This window comes from Taeniopygia guttata, chromosome 4A (assembly GCF_048771995.1).
Source record: "Taeniopygia guttata chromosome 4A, bTaeGut7.mat, whole genome shotgun sequence".
NCBI lineage: Eukaryota > Metazoa > Chordata > Aves > Passeriformes > Estrildidae > Taeniopygia > Taeniopygia guttata.
The window spans coordinates 13,569,460-13,591,302 of NC_133029.1; the positions used below are offsets into that span (position 1 = coordinate 13,569,460).

Below are 21,843 nucleotides of genomic sequence, written 5' to 3' on the forward strand. Positions count from 1 at the left end.
GGTACAGCATTATATGAGCTGAGTATCTTCAAGCATAGAGGTGGGTGGAGGAGATTCAAGGCTCAGGAAACACTGAGAATTTGAGGCAGTAGACATAAAGGAAGGTGGTGTAGGGGGCTGCATGCCACTAAAAATATGCCCTTCTCATAAAAAAAAAGCAGAATATTTTTTCTTCTTTACATTGATTGTTTTTTTTCTCTCGACAAGAGTTTCACTTTGGCATTAAGGAATAGGAAATTCATGTGTTTCTACAAGAAACTAGAAGATCCATATTGATATAACTCAAAGAAAACCCCACCTGCTTTGGTGTTTTCATCTATTTCCTATTCAGTAGGACTTTTAGCTATTAATTTACCTTGGGGACTAGTCTAACTCACAAAGGCATACACAGTGTGCAGACAATGGCAATTTGCTGAGATGGGTGAGATGAATCAAATCATGGTAGGAGTTATTTCTCCTGCTAACTATAAAAAGTACACTGATAATTAAACTAGGAAAGATACCTCATGCTTAGCTAGCTACTGTTAAATGACATGAATCCCACATGAATGACAAAATGAAGCAGCAAAAAAGCAACATTTATTATAGAGAATCATCTGTGGAAGCATCAATGCTTACAGGTCATCTCTCAAAGGACCCTCTCCTTTTGTCACTGGAATTTAAATCTCCTCCTGCACTGGGCTAGAGAGCACAGTACTGCCATGTTTGGTAAAGTGATAATAATTCCTCTGCATTAAAAGGGTAGAGCAGTGCACAATTTTTAAGAACAAGCACTGATTCCAAAGGAGTAACTTTGTTTAAAAATTGATGGTGGTGCTTTGTGACCCACTTTTTTCTCAGGGCACAGCGAGTCCAGTGCTTTTTCTGCCACCTGTGCTATCAAACATCACTTGGAGTCAGGGTCAGTTAATAAGGAAGAGAGGGCTCATTTGTTCTTTCACTTTTGAGATCATCAAGGAGTCTCTTCTCCATTTCTCCTTTTCAGGATGGTCCTGTTCATATATTTGGAAGAGTTTACTCTCTATCTCAGTCTAGAAAAGTAAGGTTTTATTAAAACCCCCCAAACTCACACCCACTCCCCATTTAAAAGCAGATTGATTTCTGAACATTGCTCAATATAAAGGAGGAAAATGTATTGGAATACAGTAGCATGTGCTGGAATATTAACAGAGTAGAGCTAAATTATTTAAAGTAATTGTTGCCCATGTTTTCCATGGGAAACAATACTTGGTTAATAACATGGTATTAGGAACATGTTTGCTTGCACAAGGGGTTGGGGACTACATTCTGAGTAATGCTTTTTCATTCAGTAGAGCTTCACCATTTCTGTAAACCTGGGAGAGCTTCAATTCAGGATGAATATGGATGTAAGGAACCCAATATTTGGAAACTGTGGGAGACCTTTGCTCTGTGCTTTTCTGGCAGCAGTGGTGTTGGTGTCACAGATAGAGCAGCAGCACGCAGGGCTGTACTCAGGGATGCCAGTCCCCATTCCAGCAGCTCTACCACTGGAGCCCTCTTTGACCTCCAACACCAAGTACTTCCTCTTATATAACCATTTTAATATTTATCTTCCTCTGTGCCCTTGTTGAGACATCTTACTTATCTTTTCTTTAATGCTGGTGACATCTTATTGAGTGCAGTCAGATGAGGAGTGTCAGGGCAAGCTCCCAGGACCCTCCTGAGGAAAGCTAATTGTGACCTTCCCACTTTCCCAATCAGCTGAAGCACAGAGCTCCCAGACCCAATTCCCAAACCCTTACAATGGCATTTCTATCAGACCACTCGATTTCTCTCCATATTAGCCAAGTTTAAGAGAGTGCAGACAGCACTGATGGATGGACATGAGCCCAGTGCAACTTCCTGAACGTGCAAGCAGGTCCTGGGGAAGCAGACAGGCCGAGTGCCCACTGTCCTGTTTGGTTGTGCTGAAGCCCATCCAAACCTGACTGTGGAATGTGAGATGCAATGTCATGCTGGAGAAACCTCTCTATTTGTGAGTGTGAGGGAACACTGCTAGGAGGGCAGAACTCTCATTTTTTGTGGACTCAAGGCCTCTTCAAGACTGTGCTTCTGTGTCTGTCCCCTGTTCCTTCTGCGTCCCCACAGTTCCTCTTCTGTCCCTTCCTCCCCCTTTGCAGAAGCAGCCTAGCAGTTATTTAGCCTGACTACTCAGCCCAAAGGCAGCAAAATTCCATTTATCAGTTCAATTGATTCAGTTAGTAAGCAAAATTCAACAGATCAGAGAACTGGCATTGCAATAAAACATCACAATCCATGTTGCTGAGTGGAGTTCCTTCAGTGGACATGCCATTGTTATTTCCATGCTCATATTTTATTAATATGGAAGAAACTGTTAAGGCTATTATTAAATTGGGATCACATATAATGGGAAGTGTTCTGGAAAGATGCTGGCAAGGCTTACAAAGTTTTGCTAATTTCCCTCAAAGCTTTCAGTGTGGCTTTTTCACAAAGCTAAACTTAGAGGATTAATGCCGCGCTCCTCATGGTACTGTGTTTACTAAGGGAACTTTGGTCAAAGTGAGAAAAGTGGACAACTTCAGACTTTTCATGTCAGTGCTACTTACAGAACAAATATCCATTGGCAGGGTAAGAGCCCGAAGAAGAAGAAAAGCAGCTTTCTACCTATTGTGCAATAAATCAAAAGGTTCCAGTGAATTTCTTTGAGTGTTAGCAAAATTGCTTAATCGAGGATTTCAAAGGGTGATCAAAACTGTTTTCAGTTATTCCTGACTTGCACTTGTATCATTCCAGACTGAGCTGACTCTTTTTCCCTAGTACATTCCTTTATTTAAAGGCAATAGAAAGAAGAGAAAGCAGTGAATTTCAATTATCAGAATCTTAATGTGTGGGAAATATGACTTCAATTCTTCCTCTGGAACATCTGAATAAGAGCAAATAACTGCAAGTTCTTCACTAATAAAAAGCAGAGGAAAAAAGAAACAATAAGAGAACATTTTCAGAAATTGGATTTTCATTATCTGCAATAACACAGGAAGCTTATCTATGGTGAAGAAAGCCAGTCTGATTCTAATGTGGCATAAATATTTGCATGATAATAAGGTACTGTATTTTAGATTAAGTCAATGTATTGCTCACAAAGAAAAAGAAACAGCTGTGGCCATCCTTGGGAAAACGTGACTTTCTGGGTGTGACTTTGTGCATGTCTCAGGACTCTGCTGCTGGTTTTCTTTGAAAGGACTGAATTTACTCTTACAGTGCACTTACAATTGGCTACAGACTTGCATCTAGACTCTGAGGGTGGCAGAATAGGGATGCAAGAGCGGCTAAAAGCTTTGATCTTTAGGAATAAGTGAGGAGTCCCAAAAGAAGAACACAGAATATGCCTGTCTGCCTCACTGTGTTGTATTACTAAGTCTTAAGACCTGAAAATTAAACGGGTTTCTTGAAGCACCAAGTGCATAAATGTATCAACCAAAAAGTTTTAGTACAGAAATTATTCATTTACATCCCAAAATGGACTAGGTGGTGAACTTTAAAAGATCTCTTTCTTTTCAAATGTGACTAAAAATTCCAAGACAGTGGCAAATGGTATTGGTTCTACAGCAGAGGAATCAAAGTGAAGAACATAGTGCACTGACAGCACCGATCCATTATTGGGATAAATGCTGATTGCTCAAGTGAAGGGGTTTACAAAACAAAACAGCTGCATCCTCAGCTACTGTAAACCAGTTCTGTGATGTTTATGGAAGTAAACACTGTTTACAGCAGGCGAGGGTCTGGCTATCCTTCCTCAAATAATAAACTCTGTTTTCTTAGGAGAGAAAAAATTATCCCCTAATGTCCTGAAGATGAACATGTAAAGGATCACTTAATATTTAATTTCCTTGATTCAGATTTCTCTGAGAATTTAAGAATAAAAAGTATTTTTAAGGACTAATTTGAACTACCTCTTTAGAAGTACTTCTGTTGGTGCAGGACAGATGGTTTACCTTGAACATCTAGAAATAATTTGGGTGTGCCATGTATCTTATGTTCTATATAAATGGCCTCTAAACAATTGCCAATAATCTAGAAGTATGAAATTGTACATGGGGTCAGAGCACTTGCTCCATCCAGCCAAAAAACCCCATGTCACTCGCAGTCTAGAAACCAGGAATAATTGTTCACATCCTATTTTATGAATCAGCAAGAAAATGAGAGCATCAGTCTTAGCACTCTCAAAATTTAGATGGACATAATATCCAAACATAGAGCAGAACAAAAGGCCTAGCCAGTGCATGAATTTTAGTAGGCTAATCAAAAACAAATTTCAAAGTGGAGGTGAAGTTATATCTCAGTTGTACTGAATAGATGTGGTGCCACAGACTCTTTACTCCTACATTTAGAAATCAGCTCTCTTTCACAGAAGCATAAGATTTCTAGGCATGCCATGGAAGATTGTCTGTGGAAAATTATGGGCTTTCCTACACATAGTTGGATTTTACAGTATGTAGTTGGGCTATATATGGAAAAATATGCCAACATTCTGCATTCAATAAACAAGAGAATTATTGTGGTAACTATAGACTAGAAAGAAAGATGTTAAAGAGGAAGGGAAGAGCCTGACAAGAAAAGTTGAATGAATTTCTTTCTCTCCCCAGAGTGCCAGGCTCTTATTTCAGCAGCTGTCTGCCACTCAGAGCCTCTCTTGGCTTGCTTGCCAGCAAAAAAACTGTCAGCAATAGCCCAGCTGACTTCACACAGAAAGAGGTGAATAAAAAAATGACTGGCATGCTGAGGATTATTTTTGAGTGGATTCTATAGGACAGAAACAGAAAGGTGATTCAACTCAGTCAGAGAGAGAAAACTGAGTAGATGGGGTGCTATGTATTTTCAAAGGTTTAAAAACAAACTGTAGCTTTTCCCTTCGCATTTTATTCCATACATCTCATATCCTTTTACAAGGAGACAGTATCTTTTCCCTGTACAAGGTAATCTTCATGGTCTGTTTTTTAACTGCAAAGACAGAAAACAAAACAAAATCTGACATGTTGACACCACATTGTTAGGTCAGAAAAACATATGCCAGGGAAAAGAAGCAGCACACTGTTGCTGCATTTGGATGAAGCTATAAAGGCTTTGAAAAACAATTATACTTAACATTTCTCATCAGTAAATCCCACCAGACTAAGACAGAAAGTATCATCCTCCTTATTTAATGATGCAGAAATTGAAGTGTGGGGACACAGGTATGCCTTGTGCAAGGTCATGGGCAGAACTAAAAAGAAGCATTATTTTCCAGTTCCCAGCAAATGAGCTTTTAACTAGGCCCACTGCTTCACTATCTACAAAACACAACACAACAAAACAAAACAAAACAAAAGGATAATATAAACAAATTCATTGGTAGTTCAATTTTAGGCATTCACTATGACATATCCATTAGGACTCTACTGCTAGGAATTATCCTCATGCATTATTTGGAGAGCAAAAAGAAGCCATGGCAAACTTAAGCCACCATCAAACAAATTTGTAAGTATTGCATTATGGAAAGGAAGGCGACATCAATAAATATAAGAATTATCTATATCAGTTCTGTTGAGTAGCTTATGAGTTGGATGTGATGGTAAATATGGTTCCAGAAAATACAGGCTACAGACTATACCACTAACTAAGGTGTGAACTGCAGCATGAAGCATTTTCCCCACTTCCATTATCTCTTCACCTGAGCCATGCTGAATGACAATAAATCTGCTCAAACTTTAAGGGTGGGATTTCTCAGCTCTCCAAGGGAGCCTGTCCAGTTTACTCAGCTTTTAGGAAAGCAGCCTGTGTACCATCCCTTTTGATGTTCCACAGAAAAATAGGCATTTTTGTAAACTCTTTGAGTCATAAACTCTAAATTCCTTAGTTTTCTGGAAGTTTCCTTTTAACATCTTGACAGTAAAGACAAATATAATCCACATTTTTTCCCTTTTTCCCCCACCTCCACTATCTTGCACAAAAAACCACAAAAAAAAACCCCTACACAACACTGTTGTTAGAATTCCTTTTGATTCCCGAGTAATCATAATAAATCTTCTGAAACCTTCATAAAAAAACCCAGAAATTTGAAAGGCTTTTCCCAGCCTCTAACTCCCTCTCTTTTTTTCTATTATAAGCTGGATATTATAAGGTTTTACACAGATACTTATAAGTGTGTATGTGTTTCAAATTGGAATTCATCTGAATAAAATCAGCAGCTTAGCAGAACACAGCAGATGTGATGGGAGCAGTAAGGCTTTGGGTAAAGCTTTGCTCACTTGAGTGAATCACTGAGTTTCTGAAACTTCTGACTTGTTCAAATCTCAGCAACCTGATACATGAGGAACTTGGCTACTTGTGAAATAAGATAAAGAAAACCCAAATATTTAGTTGATTCCATTTGACCTCCATAGCAAAAACACAGTCAGGAATAATCAAGAATTAAAATTTAGAAGAGATAGAATAAACCAAAGGTTCCAAGCAAAACCTCACCCAGGAGTAAGATATGTGATAGCCAAAGTGTTGCATCACTCAAACATTACTGAAAATCTGATCTTGAAGTACAAACTTGGAATATGCTGACTTCAGATTGATGGGAAGGAGCATTGAGTCTGGAGAACTCCCAAGTGGCATTTATAAGTGATGGTAAGAAGGACATAGGCATTCTTCTCTTCCCTCTGCCACTCACAGCCAGGAAGTTCAATGGGATTGTTCTTCTTTAGTGAGATTCCTGTCACTCTGCCAATCCCAGGGCATCCCACAGAAGGCACTCAGGTGTAAAACTAACAAAGGTACTCTGCACCTACACCTGAATTCCTCAGATTTGACTGTTCCCTGGAATCTTTAAAAGCCTCTCTGACAGCTTTGCTTTCACATCATGTTGTATGCTCTTTTGTGATTAGAAGAAAATTTATGTAGTCATTATATTTTCACAGTTCTCAAAAAATTTTGTGTTCATTTCAGCTGTCTGGCTAAGATGATGGCATGCATCAGACCTGTAACAAACCCCTAGGGAAAAGGACAAAACTATATAGCATGGGAAAAAAAAATGCCTATACTCCAACTTGTTTGGCTCTCAGATGAGAGGCTTTCAGAACTAAAATCAAGATGTTTTAAAATAGACTCTGTCACATTATCAGCAATCTCAAGGTGATTTTTTCCAGGCTTTTGTATGGAAATACATCTTATCTCAAGAGGAGATAACTACAACAGGGTATATACATTAGCTGTGCTTTTTCCAATGCAAAGTGCATTTTTAGAAATGCTGTTCTGCCTCCTTCTCAGAAGATAACTGGTAATTAACAGTTCTGGCTCTGGAGAGCAATGCACAGGCTGGACAAGAAGACACAAGGAACCTGTATTTTCAGGACACAAATCTACACTTGCTCTGTCGCCACCAAGAATCCTGATATCATTATATTGCATGACTTTGTAATGCTGATGTAATTTGTTATACTGCAAATATGTATTTACCTTACCTTGACTATTTCCTTCCTTCTTAAGATCAGCTGCAATGTTTTGTGTTGCACATTTTGTAAGTAGCTACATTCACTGATCTGACCAGTTTGCTGAGAAGTTAGTTTGTACCAAGGACCTTAGAAGTAAAAAGTCTATAGCATTAAATGCACAAATGGTGAATTAATTTAATTTTAAAGACAGAAATAAGAACCATTCAGAAATACTGCAAATATCTCTGCTCCTCCAAACTTCACCTTGTTTACTTTCTCAAACTGAATGCATAAGCAGTGCAGTATAGGTGTGTGCACACAGGGTAACAGCCAGGGATGAGCACAAATCCTGAACACTTCAGTCTATCCTCAAGGATAATGGAGGTGCATCTGGCCTCTAATTTCATCCAGCATGTAACAAAACCTGCTGCTGTATTCACAGGGGTGTCCTCCGTGTTTATGATCTCAGGAAGAAAGCCACTTTTATGACATCCTTTTTTTTCAAACGTCCCTTATAGTCTAGAGCTTATTTGGTCTTGAGAATGACTGCATCTCTGCCACTCCAACATTTCTTTCATTCACAACTATCTATTCATCTGTATTCATAAACATGTCAATCTACTGGTTCAAAAAATCCAACCAACCCTTCAAGAACAAAAGAACAACAACAAAAACCTTCTCCTTAATCCACCTCCCTCATTAGCTAGGATTAAAAACCTTAGTCAAAATGATTGGCCTTGTGCCCAGAAAAGCTATGAGATCAATAATCCAAACAGACTTAATGATCCTCTTAGAAAAGAATAACTTTTGTACTTCTATGGAACGCTTAGAAAAAGTGATGGGAAATACACAAGAAGTATAACATCATCTGCATAAGTTAATTTATGTTATTTTGAAGTTCTACAGTTGGAGGAGGTCTTTGGGAAAAAAAAGTTGTTTTTCTTCTTCTTTGTTAAATGACATTTATTGTCTGCAAAAACAGTAATATGAAAAATCACAAACTGTATCAGTGATTAGCCTGTAACAGCCTAAGAAGTTTCATTAACATTTCCAGTATCTCATTTCACTCATGAACGGTTTAAAATTATTGTATTCCTATACAAGTTCAGTATTCTATGAGACTTTTTTTTAGGCAATTTAACTTGTTGGTATCCTTATTTTGACACTACTAATTACAGCTTCAAACTTTTAAAAAGTATGACTTTTATTTTACAAATTCAAGTGTTGGTGGGAAGAGAAAGAAACCCAAACTAAGCCCTACTGTATAGCACAAGGTGGTGTTATAAAATGTCAGTGCATTTGACCAAAGCAGTGTTTAAACTCCACAGGGAATGCTTCTCTCACGGACAGGAAAAAAATATCTTGGAGTAGAGACTGGCAGATACTCAGCAGAGCGTAGATGTTGTATGTGGGTGTGCTAGCTGCAGTCAGCCCAGCCTGACCATTTTCTGTGTGGGAATTAGCTGTTATCAGCACTCATTATCCATCCTCTCTACACTTCCTGCAAGAAAGCAGGCAAATCTGTAGCCTAATTCACACCTTTGTTGTAAGCAGGAATAAATCCCCTTTGATTGGCCTGGTATTTTTTGCTATTTACTTTAGAGACACACAACCAGTTTGAGTTGAAAATTTTAGTAGCTAATTTTGGCAAGATTAACTCATGCCAAAGAGAACTCACCAAAATTACAGCAAAGAGCGCTGTGGTGGCAGTGGTCTCAGCAAGCTCATCCCTTTGCTCTTGCTCAGAAGAGCTGCTTGCACAGACATAGGTTATGCCACCTGCCCAGGCTGGCACACAGGCAATCCTGCACAGAAGCTGAAACGCTCTGTGGTTTTAGACTTCTGCTCTCTGTTCAACGAGAGGAAGAGGGAACAGCTAAGCAGATTTTCCTCCAGCACAGCTCCCAGGAAAAACACTGGGATCAGGTGTCTCATTTGACACGGGGCTACTCAGCAGTGGCAGGGCAGGAGGTGAGGACTGAGCTCAGGGTGGGACAGGGACACCAGCTCCCTCCAGAGCTGAAACAGGTCCTGCAGAGCTTGCTAGAGAAGGAATGGAGAGCCTCTAGGGACAGAGGCAAGTGGAAAGATTGGGGCAGGATGAAGGCTTTGGAAGCAGATAATAGAGGTGAGGTAGGAGCTGAGCAAATGCTGGAGCCCAAAAGGGTAAAATCTGATGGAAGACAGAGACTGCAGAAAGGAGAAGCACCACTGGGCATGTGGAGTGGCTCCACAACAGGTTTGAGGACACAAAGAATACTTTTTCCAAAAAGTGACATTTTTTCTGTCAATGGGGAGAAAAGGGGAAGTATGTTGATAAACTTTATCTAATACTTACCCAAATGGTCTCAAAAACAACAACAAAAAAAAATATTCATGCTTTTGAAGTGTAGGTCTCCTCATTTTCACTAGATATAACTGCATAATTTCAACAGTGATTCAGTCTGCACTGTGACTGTTTCTGTAAAGGTCATTAAGTTCACTTTCACAACAGAAAAGTTATGAAGAAAGAAAACTATTTGCACCCCATTTTTCTGAGGGAATAAAAACAACTTTCCTAACCTGGTTACATAATTTTCACAGTTCAACTTTTCAAACTGTGAAAGAAATTTTTTTTCAGACTCATTATCAAGCCACAACTCAGGCAAGCAGCTCTCCCCTAACAAGCAGCAGCTTTCAGGGCAGCACAGCTGAAGAAATGTAGAGACCTTCATACAGCAGCTGCCGACACACTTTCCCTGTTAAACAAATCTCTTTAAGTGTAACTGAAAAAAATCTCGTTCACCTAGACACTCTATGAAAAGAATTGCTTAAAAGATGTCAGCTGAAGGGTATAAAAACAAACCTAAAAGATCTACAGCAATAATAATTTTTAAGCTGGTACTGGTGATGCAAAATAAAATCTAGTCATCAAATAAATTCCACTAGGAAACCTCAAGAAATGTAAAGGAACGGCAGCCTCTGAAAAGTATGGCTGTGCCACCAAAGCAAACATCAAAGTACTGAGACTGAAGCACAAAATGCAAACAATATAATGTTGCTAAAAGAATCAATTGTCTATCTCTGTTGTTTGGAAACACTAGAACACTGAAAACACTTCTGTTGGAAAAATTAGCTTTTTCTTCTGAGGGAAAAACCTTTGTAATTGGTTCTAGCTTACTGTAGAATAATAAATAATAATATCCTAGCTGCTGCCAGATGTAACACGGCACTTATTCTGCAGAAAATACTAAATTCATACCTGGAAAGAGTTAATAACTTTACTTTTAAATAATACTTATACTTTTCTCAGTGTTTTAGTAATAAATGCTTTTAATTACCCAGGAGAAGGAGCCATAATAAGACAATCAGTACTGGAAGCTTCCAAGCAAGTACCTTGCTCAAAGATGGATGTAATTCCAGTCAAATATTCCAAGTGCAACTAAAGTGATACCATTTCACCTCCTCCTTGATGTGAGACCATTTTGAAGACTGATTCTTCAGCAGTTCATTGTAGCATTTCAATTTTAAACCTGATCTAATGAACAGCCATAGATGCTATGGATTCTAAATGTAAAGAATTGACATGTTAGCATATTAATGTACTCAGATGTCACATAAATCATTAGAAGGCATTTTACTAAGTGACTCAGATAGCTGGCAATACACATGCAAAGCCTCTTTAGCTCTTAAATATAAAGCAACTTCCTTTTGGCAAAGTCCTGATTAGAACAACATTGATTGTAGTTATTTATAGCTTAAATGCTATTGCTGAAAATTTCTCCAAGTTGTAGATACTGTATTATTAACTATTGTAAAGTTCTAAAAATCAGTCAGCAGAGGCCACTTCAATCTCTGCATGATAATAAAGGATTATTATGTGCAGTAACCTATTTATGAAAAGGAAACAGTGTGCTTCTTTCAGACCCCATCAATTGCTTTAATAAGGAATTGAAAAGCCTGGCCTACTTTATATGCAGATCACCATCCCAGTTGCATAAGGATTTAGAACAGACAAAACAAAACTGGTTTTGTTGTAAATAAGGGCTGTTTGTTTAAATTGCACAATAATGTTTGCATCTAAAAATTATTTAGAAGCTAATAAGGCTTAATAAAGTTTGACTGTTTACTTGTTAATAAAAATGGTTTCAATATTCTCCATGAAGGAAAAGTAAATTAAAGGTGATAACATAAAGCTTGAAGCAAAACAGGCCTGAGTTAATGGGAAAGGAGAAGATTCATTGCGTTTGTTCACTGATGGGCTTAAGAAAACCAGTGTTGAGAGTTGAGAATGGAATTCAGTTTACTAAAAACATTTTATAAAATTTAAGACAGTGAACTTAATGGTAGTTTTTTCTAACAGATTAGAACTATTGCAGTATTACTTCTGCTTTAGAGACAAAAAGTACAGACATAGACATAATTCAGAGTGCCAAAAGTTAGTGTGACGCACATACTGATTTCAGCTACCTTGATTTGGAGGACTCTGGAGTCCCGGGTTCAAATTTTACCTTTGGCATTGGTTCATTTGCCTGTATGTTAATAAATTTAATGAGGTGTGGGATGACCCCTGCTGGTGTCCCTGCTTATGAAAAAAATATGTATCTGGCAAGAAGAGGACATGGTAATTTCAGTCCAAAAAGTTACAAATATAAATTCTGTCCCAAAATGTATAAAAATACCTAATCCAATGCATAAAATATTATGAGTAATGTTCTGTTAAGTATGAAAATAATCTTAAGCCATTGAACATTACTGTGTTAGAGCTGCAATGCAATGTATTAAGAAGGACATTAATTGTTCAGTTCACTATGACGTTGTGTTAAACATCTTTTATTAATGAGCTGTTATTCCTGGCTGAGGCATTTGATAACCTCTAGTCCATTGCTAAATCCTCTCAGTTGATTTCTGTGAGTCACTCTAAACAAACCTAGAGGGAAAAAACACCCCAATAATTTACATTTGAGTCTGTAAGATCCTAGAACTAGAGTCATTTAAAGAAGAGCAGCTTTCCTATAAACCAGACCTTCTGATTTAATGCAGCTGACATATAGATCTATTTTACAATTTTTTTTAATTTCAAAAATACAACACATTAAAATAGGTTCAATTTATCAAAGCTAAGAGCAACAATTAAGTAATAATGTACTTAAAGTGCAAAGGCACTTTAACACAAAAAAGTGACGCCCAGTGGCTATAGTTGGTAATTGAAACAGCAGTACCGTATATTATTATTTACAAAAGAAAGTCACAGTCCTCACAGTCCAGGAAAAAAAGATCTTTGGAGATCTTCTACATAATACATTAAGTTGCCATTTTGAAATGAAAAGAAAAAAAAAAAAAAAAAAACCTAAAGACCCCCTTCCTCATTTCCTTCAAAATCAAAAAAGAATTATGCAAGATCTATTACAGAAAGATACATTTGCAATGACAGTTCCTAGAGAAGGGTCAAAAGGAGAGAGATATAGAAATAATTTAAAGGGAACGTTGTAAAAGAAACACCACATCCCTGCTATGCTGTAAGGGTTCCTTTTCTCTCTCACTCCTTCTCTGATTTAAAAAAGTGGAAATGTTGGGAATGCGACAGATGACATCAGTAGTGAGTTCAGACTCAAAGAAATGTGGTGCTGAGCTCATTAAAAACATTTCCTTTGTCTCCCACCTCCCCCCTCACAGCTGACTGATTGCAGTTTGTTTTTCCAGAACTTCGAGGTAGTCTGGTTCTGTTTGTAGCTTTCCTTGGAGTAAAGGATGCTCAGGTTTAGACTGTTCTGCAAAATATTTCCTGGGAGTTCCATATAAAACAGTTTTATTTATCCTGTCCTGGTTTTGGCGTCTGGATTCATATGAAGGGGCAAACTGCCTTTTGGGTAAGGTACAAAAGTTATAATGAACTAATCCTCCGGTGGGGAGTTCCTTGACCCTTTCTGCAATATTTTGATACAGGAGCTCTGGTTCCCTTGGTGAGGACTGCTTTTCCAGCAATTCAGCTGCACTGATGGTAAATGCAAGACTGTTGGGGTCTTCTTTTTTGTGATCAAGACTGCTGTAGCTAAACTCATGGAGATTCCTGTAATAAGCAACTGGATCCCCTTCCTTTTGCATGTAGATTGGGTTTTGGCACATCTGTCCAACAGGAGGGGGAATGTAGTTATAAACATGTCCTTCAGTTTTATCGTGGGTCTCAGCGTTGTAAGACCCATACTGGAGCTGAAATGAACTTATATCTACGTTGTTGGCACTGCTGGGCATGCTCTGCACCCCCTTCCGTCGCTTAAGGACAAAGACAAATAGACCTGCCCCAAAACAAACAGACAAAATAAACACAACCAGCAGGCCTAAAATCAGGACAGACAGCGGAACTTCAGTGTGTAATTCTGGGTAGGAGCTGGGTGAGACACCAAGATGGGGCGTATCGGTGTTCTGGTTCATGGAGAGGACAGAAGAATCTGACAAGTTGGGGTTCTCTGGGCAGATGGCTTCTTTGCTCAGGAATTTCAGATGCTCTCCAGAGTGCTTGGTGGGAGACTCGCATATTACTTCATTGATAACTACAGGGGGATTTGACTGCTGGTTGCTCTGGTCAGTGACTTTCTCTATCCAGTTCCTCAGCCCCAGGATGTCACACGTGCAGTCCCAAGGGTTCTCTTGGAGGTCTATCTGAATCAGAGCTGAGAGCTGGTCCAAGACACCTCTCACAGGCAGGTGTGAGAAATGGTTGTTCCTAAGGTTGAGCCTGGTGAGGGAAGTGCCTCCAAAGACATTATCAGGCAAGGATCTGAGCAGGTTGTTATTGAGAAACAACAGATGAAGATTACTCAGAGCATCAAATGTGTGTGGCAGGATCTCCTTAATGACATTGTACTCTAGGTAGAGGTACTGCAGGCTGTGCAGCCCTTCAAACATGGATCGGTACAGAACCTCAAGGTAATTGCCATTAAGGTAAAGTCTGCGTAAACTCGTGAGGTTTGTAAAGGCACCTTCTTGTATCACTGCAATCCTGTTATTTCCTAGGTGTAGCAAATCCAGAGAGCTGTACTCTGTGAGATCCGTTCTATAGATGACTTGCAGATAGTTACTGGTAAGGTAAAGTTTCTTTGGACTGGTTGGCCTGGGGTGGAGATCAGAGATGTTACTTATCTTTTTCTCTTGGCAATTAACATTTAGGCCATTGTCTGAGCTCTGGGACGTACAGATGCAGCCAGCTGGGCAGGTGATGGGCACAGGAGATTTTGTCTGGTAAACCATGATAGGTCCAAATATTTGTCTGTCTTTTGACACAGAGACACGGGGGGTGGGGCGGTTCCTAGTTTTGGGTGGCCGGCTGGATTTTGGGGCCCTGGTGGGATTGATGGCAGAGTTGGCTGTGGGCGATAGCCTTGAGATTTGTGGGTCTGAGAGGACAGGGTGTTTTTCCCTCTGGTTTGAATCACTGGAGCTTTTCCTAGGGCAGAGATCTTGCCTGGTTAGCTGGGTCACATCTTTCCCATGAAGCCTGAAGGGGGTTTCACAAACTATCTCACCCACAAACACGGTGATGGTGTCTAGCCAGGCCTTGAGTGGCAGCAAGTCGCAGGTGCAATTCCAAGGGTTTTCCTCAAGTTGGATTTCCATGATGCCTCCAATGTGCTCCAGCACACCAGCAAAAGGCATCATCTTCAGCCGGTTCCCCCGCAGGTCCAGGTGAGTGAGGAGCACAAAGCGGAAGACATTGCTGGGCAGGGACAGCAGGAGGTTGTCATTGAGGATCAGCACCTTGAGCTTGTTCAGTTTGCTGAATGCCCCCGCTTCAATGGCACTGATGTAATTGTAATCAGCCTGCAGGTACTCCAGACTCTCCAAGCCCAGGAAAGTGTCTTCCTTCAGCACTTCCAGCTTGTTGTTGTTGAGGTGCAGCCTCTTGAGGGTGCGGAGGCCGCTGAAGGCCCCTGTGCGGATCTCCTGCATGTCGTTGTTGCCCAGGTGCAGGGTCACGGCGTTGGAATAGTTGACGAACTCATTGGGGAACAGGCGGGTCAGTGCGTTCCCATTGAGAAACAGCTGGTAGATCTTGGACGGGGGCGGCAGGAGGAGGCTGACGGTTGTAAATCCCTTGTTTTCACAGTTAATGTTCAGCACGTTCTCCTTCTCCTCGCAAGGGCAGCGGCTCTTGCTGCAAATGTCTTTGGCAGGTTTGCGACTCTCTGTCCACGAGATCCCAGCCACTGTTAACAAACTGAGCAACCAAACACCCTTCAGCATCTTTATGCGCCGTCGATCCCCGCTTTGGTACCTACAGTCAAACCTTTTGAGACAGGTAAGGAGAGAAAGAAAAAAATCCCCAGTGAACACGGCCGGCAACAGAGGCTGCACGGGGAGAGCGAAAGCAGGTCGGAAGGCTGGGGGGGAAGGGGAGCTGCAAGGCAGCGGCTTCCAAACTCCTCTGGAATCCCCCCCTCCTCCTCCCTTCCTTCCTCTCGGAAAGCGCCTGCGGAGCTGCTATGGGGAAGCCCCGTCTGGGAGCTGCCCGGCGCTGGGGTCCCTAGCGCTGGGCTCTCCGCACGATCCCCCGTCCGTCGCGGCCGCCGCCTCCGCCCCGGCGGCCGCCGGCAGCGCGATCCCGTCCCCGCTGCCCGTCCGGGCTGCGCGGCTGCCGGCGCCTGCCGGCATCTCAAACCGGGGCGCGCACGGACTGACAGCGAACCCCCCCCGCTGCAGCGGCGCCCCCAGCCCAGCCCGCGCTCCTACCTGCTCTCGGGGCGCCCGAGGGGGCAGCGCGGGCAGTGGCCGCCGCCGAGAGCCGCCGCGCCCCGGGAGCCAGGCGCCCGGCGGCGAGCGGCATCGCCCGCTCACGCCTCAGCAGGAGCCCGGCGGGGCGCCGCCGTGCCGGCCCGTCCCGGCCGGGCCCGTCCCGGGCTGTGCGGGAAGTTGGGCCGGGCGGGGGCCGAGCGCGGCGGCGCTGCGGGGCTGCGCGGGCAGTGCGCGGGGCGCGGCGGGCGCGGCGCTTTTGCCGGGTGCCCCGCGCGGAGCCGCGCTGACGTCAGCGGGGGCGGGGGGGACACGCTTGTCCCAGCCCCCTGTCCCCGTCCCCGGCCCCCCTTCCCTGCGCCGCTCTCGCAGCCGGCTCCGCTCCCGGCTCGGCTGCTCTTCGCGGGAGCGCTCTGACAGCACCTGCAGGACAGCGCGGGCACTCGGAGCCGGGAAGGGGAATAAGGTAACAAGCGGATTTACCTGGGTCTGGAGAATTTTTTTGGCCCCGAGTCCCTGAATCCGCGCCCTCAAAATAGAGAGCAAGTCAAGCAGCTCCTTCGGCAAAAGGCAGCCGGCAGGCGCGCACGCACCGCGCACACACGCACACGGCACAGAGACACGCGCAGCCCGCACACATCCTCCGCACACGCCGCACAGACGCACACATCACACACATCACACACATCACACACATCACACACATCACACACATCACACACATGCACACTCCGGCTCTGGGAGCAGCTGCGAATCCTGATCTGGCATCAGCATCCATCCCCCGCCCCGGCTGGAGCAGCCCCCTTTCCCAAACTGCCGTGCCGAGCTCTGCCCAGCACGTTGATGTTCTACACGTTCAGGGAAGTTCAACACCTTCCACCAAACCAGGCAGCGGCAGTCCCAAGCCTGAACCCCTGCGCCCTCTGGAACGCTCCCCCGAGTACTGAGCAGCCAGACTTAACCACAGTTAACACCATCATTCCCACTGGCTGGATTAGTCCTACTGCCCCGTTGAAATATTTGTGGTGTAGCATTTGGCTGCCTTTAAAAAGAGCAAGATATTGGATCTGGGTTATTGTGACTTTGCTTAAGCTCCATGCCCTGGGCACAGATCTGTGTGATGGGAAAGGATGGCTGCTCTTGGTCTCTAAAGGTAAAACTTTGTGTTCACACTGGGGGCAGGGGACAAAAAGGCACTGTACAGGGAATTTCTGAAGTGCTAGCAGGGCACGGTGCATTATTACCAGATTCTCATAGGGTATTATATGCACTTTACTTAGTCTCTAGAATGTAAAGGTTTGCTGCAAAAGAGTTCTGAAATTGGCAAAAGTGGTACTGTCATCTTGTGGTATTCTTTAGCCATTATGTATCAGAGCCCACATTTTAGGAGCAGCAGAAATGTACTGTCTATTTTTATCTCTCTTCTTGATGCTGGAAAAGGTAACATCCTGCAGCAGCCAGCACAGATGCCTTTGCAGTCTCCTGGACAGGAATAGTGCTGGAGTTTGCATTTGGGATTGAAGCAGTTGCAGATTCTCTCTCTAAAATTTGGAGAGGTTGTGACAAGAGCAGGAGCATCCCACACTGGAGCACGCTCTTGGTGTGGTGCTGTGTGAATTTCAACAGGACTGAGAGTCTGAAATGAGCTCAGAGCTGCTCCATTCTGACTCGCTTTTCCAGCTGAATTCAGGAGCAAAAATTGCCAAGATCAGGAAAGAGCTGTGTGGCAGATCTGCTGTTTTACAATACTAATACACCAGCAGCCAGATTATTATTTTGTGACATTTTTTGCTTGTTTTCTGCTCTAAACATGAGGATATGGCATTTGGGGAGCAAAATTGGACTAGTTACAGGCTGTAGGAAATCCTGTTTTCAGCTCTTTCTAACATAGTCTGGGGGCAAGAGCCTAAAAAGAGAAGGTAAAAAGGAGACCCAGGTTGATTTTTTTTTGTTTTATTATTTTCAGGAGGGAGCATATTCACACACACCTGGCACCACACAGAGGCACATAGAAGTTCCTGTAACCTCCCTTCATCACATCTCACCTGAGCAACCCAGCACAGCACTGCCAGCCCTCACAGGGCTTGCTCCAACACACAGCAAAAAATGAAAGCACAAGTAAGTCCAGTGCATTTTCCCCTTGCCTCAGAGTGTACATTTGTTTCATGTCCATGAGTTTCAGTCAGGCACAGCTTTCTGGTGAGCAAGGACCATGTCCTGGAATTGGTTTATGAGGCAACATGCACTGTCCCACTTGCTTGTGTTTAGCAATCTGTGGGAAATGTGTTTGTGGCACTGCTGCTGCTGCCTTGGAAGGGAGAGCGTACGCACGGCATGCCTCAGCAGTAATTACCAGATTCATGTGGGATGCAAGGAACAGCGTGTTAGGGGATTGCAACAGTAATAAGACACAGAGATGATACCGATTCTATTACACTGCAAATGCATGCATATAATAACCATGGTTGTAGGAGGAGGAACAAGGATTTAAAAACAAAAATAGTAGTTTCAGCTTTTTATTTAGGAACAAAAGTCCTGATTTCTCAGCATGCCTGAGGTGTTTTATAATCCCTTCAATTAAAAACAGAGTTCAAAAGAACAGCTTTTTTCCTCCACCTGTTTTAAGGCCTTTTTATTTTGTGTGTTGAATGGAGGAACATTTCCAGTCTATGACTATCTGGGAGCCTCCAGGGATGAAAGGCCAGGAGGCAGGTTGGTACAGCAGCCCATGAGGGCTTGGGGAAACTCAAGGTTATGCCTGATTTGTAAGCATTGTGGAGGTCCCAAATATTTAGCTGTATTCCCTCAATGCTCCTTTTTGTGCAAAGTCATGAAGTCTCAATACAGATTCATAGATTATGAGACTTAATAGAACCATTGTGGCTTTTGAATCTTGCATAACCCAAGCCATCAGCTAAATTTGAATTAATTCCTGTTCAAATTAGATCATACTTCATAGGAAAAATAAAAAAAAAATGAAACCCAATAACATAGCCAAGCATATTTTAGGAATTGCCTATGGTGAAAATCTGCCATCGTGTTCGGTAAATTGTTCCGATGGGTTTCATCCCCCACAGGTAAAAAACTGGGTTTTCTCTACAACTCTGCATCTAACTGTCTTTACTTTGAAATGTTTATCCTTGTAATATCCTTGTCTGCTGGCTTAAGAGCCCTTAATTATCCCCTACCTGTTTCCCATGGGGACACTCCCAGACAGCTGCAGAGCAAGTATGAACTGAATACTTGCCTGGTAGCAGCCTTAATCCGCTTCAAACAGTCTGTTAGTCCTGTGCTCTTCCACATACCAGTGCAGCTCTTGTCTGTGTGGTCCTGAAGCCACCACTTTATCTGTCTGCTGGCAGGGGAACAAAAAGCCAGACCACAGCATGAAGCATAAGCACATAAAATTTGGCACAGATCATTACCCTTCCTGCCTAGTGCACATCATCATGCTGTTGTCCTTCTGGGAGAGTAAATACCAAGGAGAAGAAAAAGTCTGGAAAAATGTGGAGATAATTTTCTTTCTTCACATTATATCTGCAGGTGGATGCTAAACACTACTTACACATCTTTACCTATCAGTTTTTCTGGGTTTGCTTCTCTGTATATAAGCGAAGGAACTAATATATGCACCAAGTCTTATGGAATAAAGAAATGAAGGCAGCAAGAAACAAAGCAAAACCTCTGTGAACTGGATGGAGGGCAGGATATAAGTTTTACTGATCATTAGAATCTATTAAGGTAGCCTAGATGTTGCTGGTAAGTAAAGAAGTGTTTATTCATACAGTATAAGTAGAAGCCAATATTGCTTTCTGTGACCACAACATGATGGCTGATCCCTAAAACAATAGGAATTTGTAAATGTAGGTATTTTCTGATCTCATATGTTCCTCATCCTATAATCCTGAACTGCATATGAGATGCCTACTCCATGTAAGCTTTTAGGGTTCTGGGATAATCATCACTGCTCTCCAACAAGTACCTTGTGTTCTTGCTTTCTCTGTGCATATGTGTGTCTCTTTGTAGTTGGAGATATTCTACTTCCATAACTATGGAAGTCTTTTTTGGAGTATTTCCTATACTGTAAAGTGAAATTTTGAGCCTCACTTAAAAGGAATTCTTAAGGAAATAAACAGTTTCCAGATTTAGCAGTGAACAGTATGCAAAATAATTGTTACTTGTAATCCAGGGTTTTATGTCATCCAGCAGCACTGGGAAGTGCTGTAAAGGACAGGATGAAAGAATCTCTGTCTTCCACTTTCATTGGGCAAGGAATGAGCAGGGGATGGTGAAGGAGGGTGAGCAGGAGAGGCAGGGAGGGCAGCCTGTGCCCTCTGTGGCCCTGTGTCCATCCTGGGCTGCCCAGCAACAGCTGGAGCCACCCCTGCCGAGAGAGGCAGAGGAGGGAGACCTTTGGGATGAAGCCTCGGTGGAAGGAGAGCTGCTGGATGAGGCAGTTTGAGGGCAGAGGGGCACTCCAGATTGGGTGGTGTCTACTGAGTGGCCTTTTTCTGGCAATCAGTGATTGCCTGTGCCATCAACTGTAAGCAATTTCTCTGGTTTCCAGATGTGCTTTTTAGCTCAGTTTCTCCCAACCATGCAAACATATGGAGAGCTGGCCTACTTCAGAATAATGTTCACTGACACTTCATGACTACCTATTGTATAAATGAAGGAATTTAATGAACTGTGACTTAAAATCAGTGTGCTTTCTAACTCTTCCCTCAATTTTTGCTTCCTGACCAAGGTTATGCATTTTTGAGACCCGTTATCTAACAGCAATATGATTTTTTTTTTTTGTAAGGAGACTACATCATGATTTGTTTCAATATATCTGGGGTAATCTGTTTTATAACAGCACAGTGTGATTCTACCCTGGTGGTACAAACTGCAGCAGCAGAACTACCAGTTTCTGATTTTTTGTATCATTAATCCTGACTGTCTTAAGAAGAGAGTTTAATGTGTTTTAATGGCAGTAATATTGGTTTCAGCAGGAAATGTGAGAGAACCTGTCTTTCAGAAGGCAGCCCTGGTAGCCTGTGCTTTGGGGAGACTGACAGACTCACCAGTGTTCAATTAAGAATTGATCATTAGTTTAGATTTAGCCCAGTTTTTTTTCTTTCTTGCCTAGCAGAAAAAATATCCACTCCCTTAGTACACTCACACCTTTTATCACAGGACCCAGCAAAGCACTGTGAGACAATTAATATTTATGGATGTCTTCATCCTATTCAGGAAAGTAGCATGTCTGATCCAAAGCCCTTTGGTGTCAGTGGAAGGACTCCGACTGATTTCAGTGGGATTTGGATCAGATCTTTGAACAAATGCTTAGCTTCAAAGCTGGCGCTTAGGTTTTATTGAGTGGTTTAAATATTTTTGGAAGTGCTTTGTTTCATCATGTCAATGGGTCTTTTTCTCTGATAGGAACAATGAGATGAATCTTCCTGATGATAGATATTCTGTACTGGCATTGCTGAGCAACAAGAACAAAAAAAAAAAAAAACCAAAACAAGAGAAGTGTGAGGTTTTATTTTCCCATCCTTAAACAATAATGGATCTACTATTTATTGTGTTTCAAATGTGTGTCTACAGTAATTTCTACCACTACCATTTATAGGTATATTTTTTTCAGCTGTCCTGAGAATCATAATCTATGTGTTACATACGGTGAATGTTTTTAACTGGAAATGTCCCATCATGC

The 21,843-nt window shown here is 42.2% G+C and overlaps 2 protein-coding genes across 25 annotated transcripts in view; one reads left to right on the top strand and one right to left on the bottom strand.

The window, feature by feature from the left end:
• Positions 1-21,843, top strand: part of LOC105759165 (uncharacterized) — a 99,609-nt gene that overhangs the window by 56,309 nt on the left and 21,457 nt on the right. For 2 of the 24 annotated variants that reach the window (XR_012056025.1, XR_012056020.1), the window contains exon 1: positions 18,123-18,260. The exons of 14 other annotated variants lie outside the window; for them this stretch is intronic. The gene's annotated coding sequence lies outside the window, so the exon portion shown is untranslated. Of the gene's footprint in view, positions 1-16,454; positions 16,609-18,108; positions 18,261-19,685; positions 19,902-21,843 lie in introns of those variants that run through there. 8 more of the 24 variants (XR_012056019.1, XR_012056022.1, XR_012056024.1 and 5 more) reach the window with 8 other exon arrangements.
• On the bottom strand, positions 12,233-15,656 carry SLITRK2 (SLIT and NTRK like family member 2). Its single transcript, XM_041716189.2, has one exon. It carries the CDS (start codon positions 15,654-15,656, stop codon positions 13,086-13,088), a length of 2,571 nt encoding a protein of 856 aa, XP_041572123.2. The 3' UTR covers positions 12,233-13,085.

Excerpts from the sequence above, each read along its gene's own strand:
- SLITRK2 (XM_041716189.2), bottom strand. The coding sequence starts at position 15,656 with ATGCTGAAGGGTGTTTGGTTGCTCAGTTTGTTAACAGTGGCTGGGATC.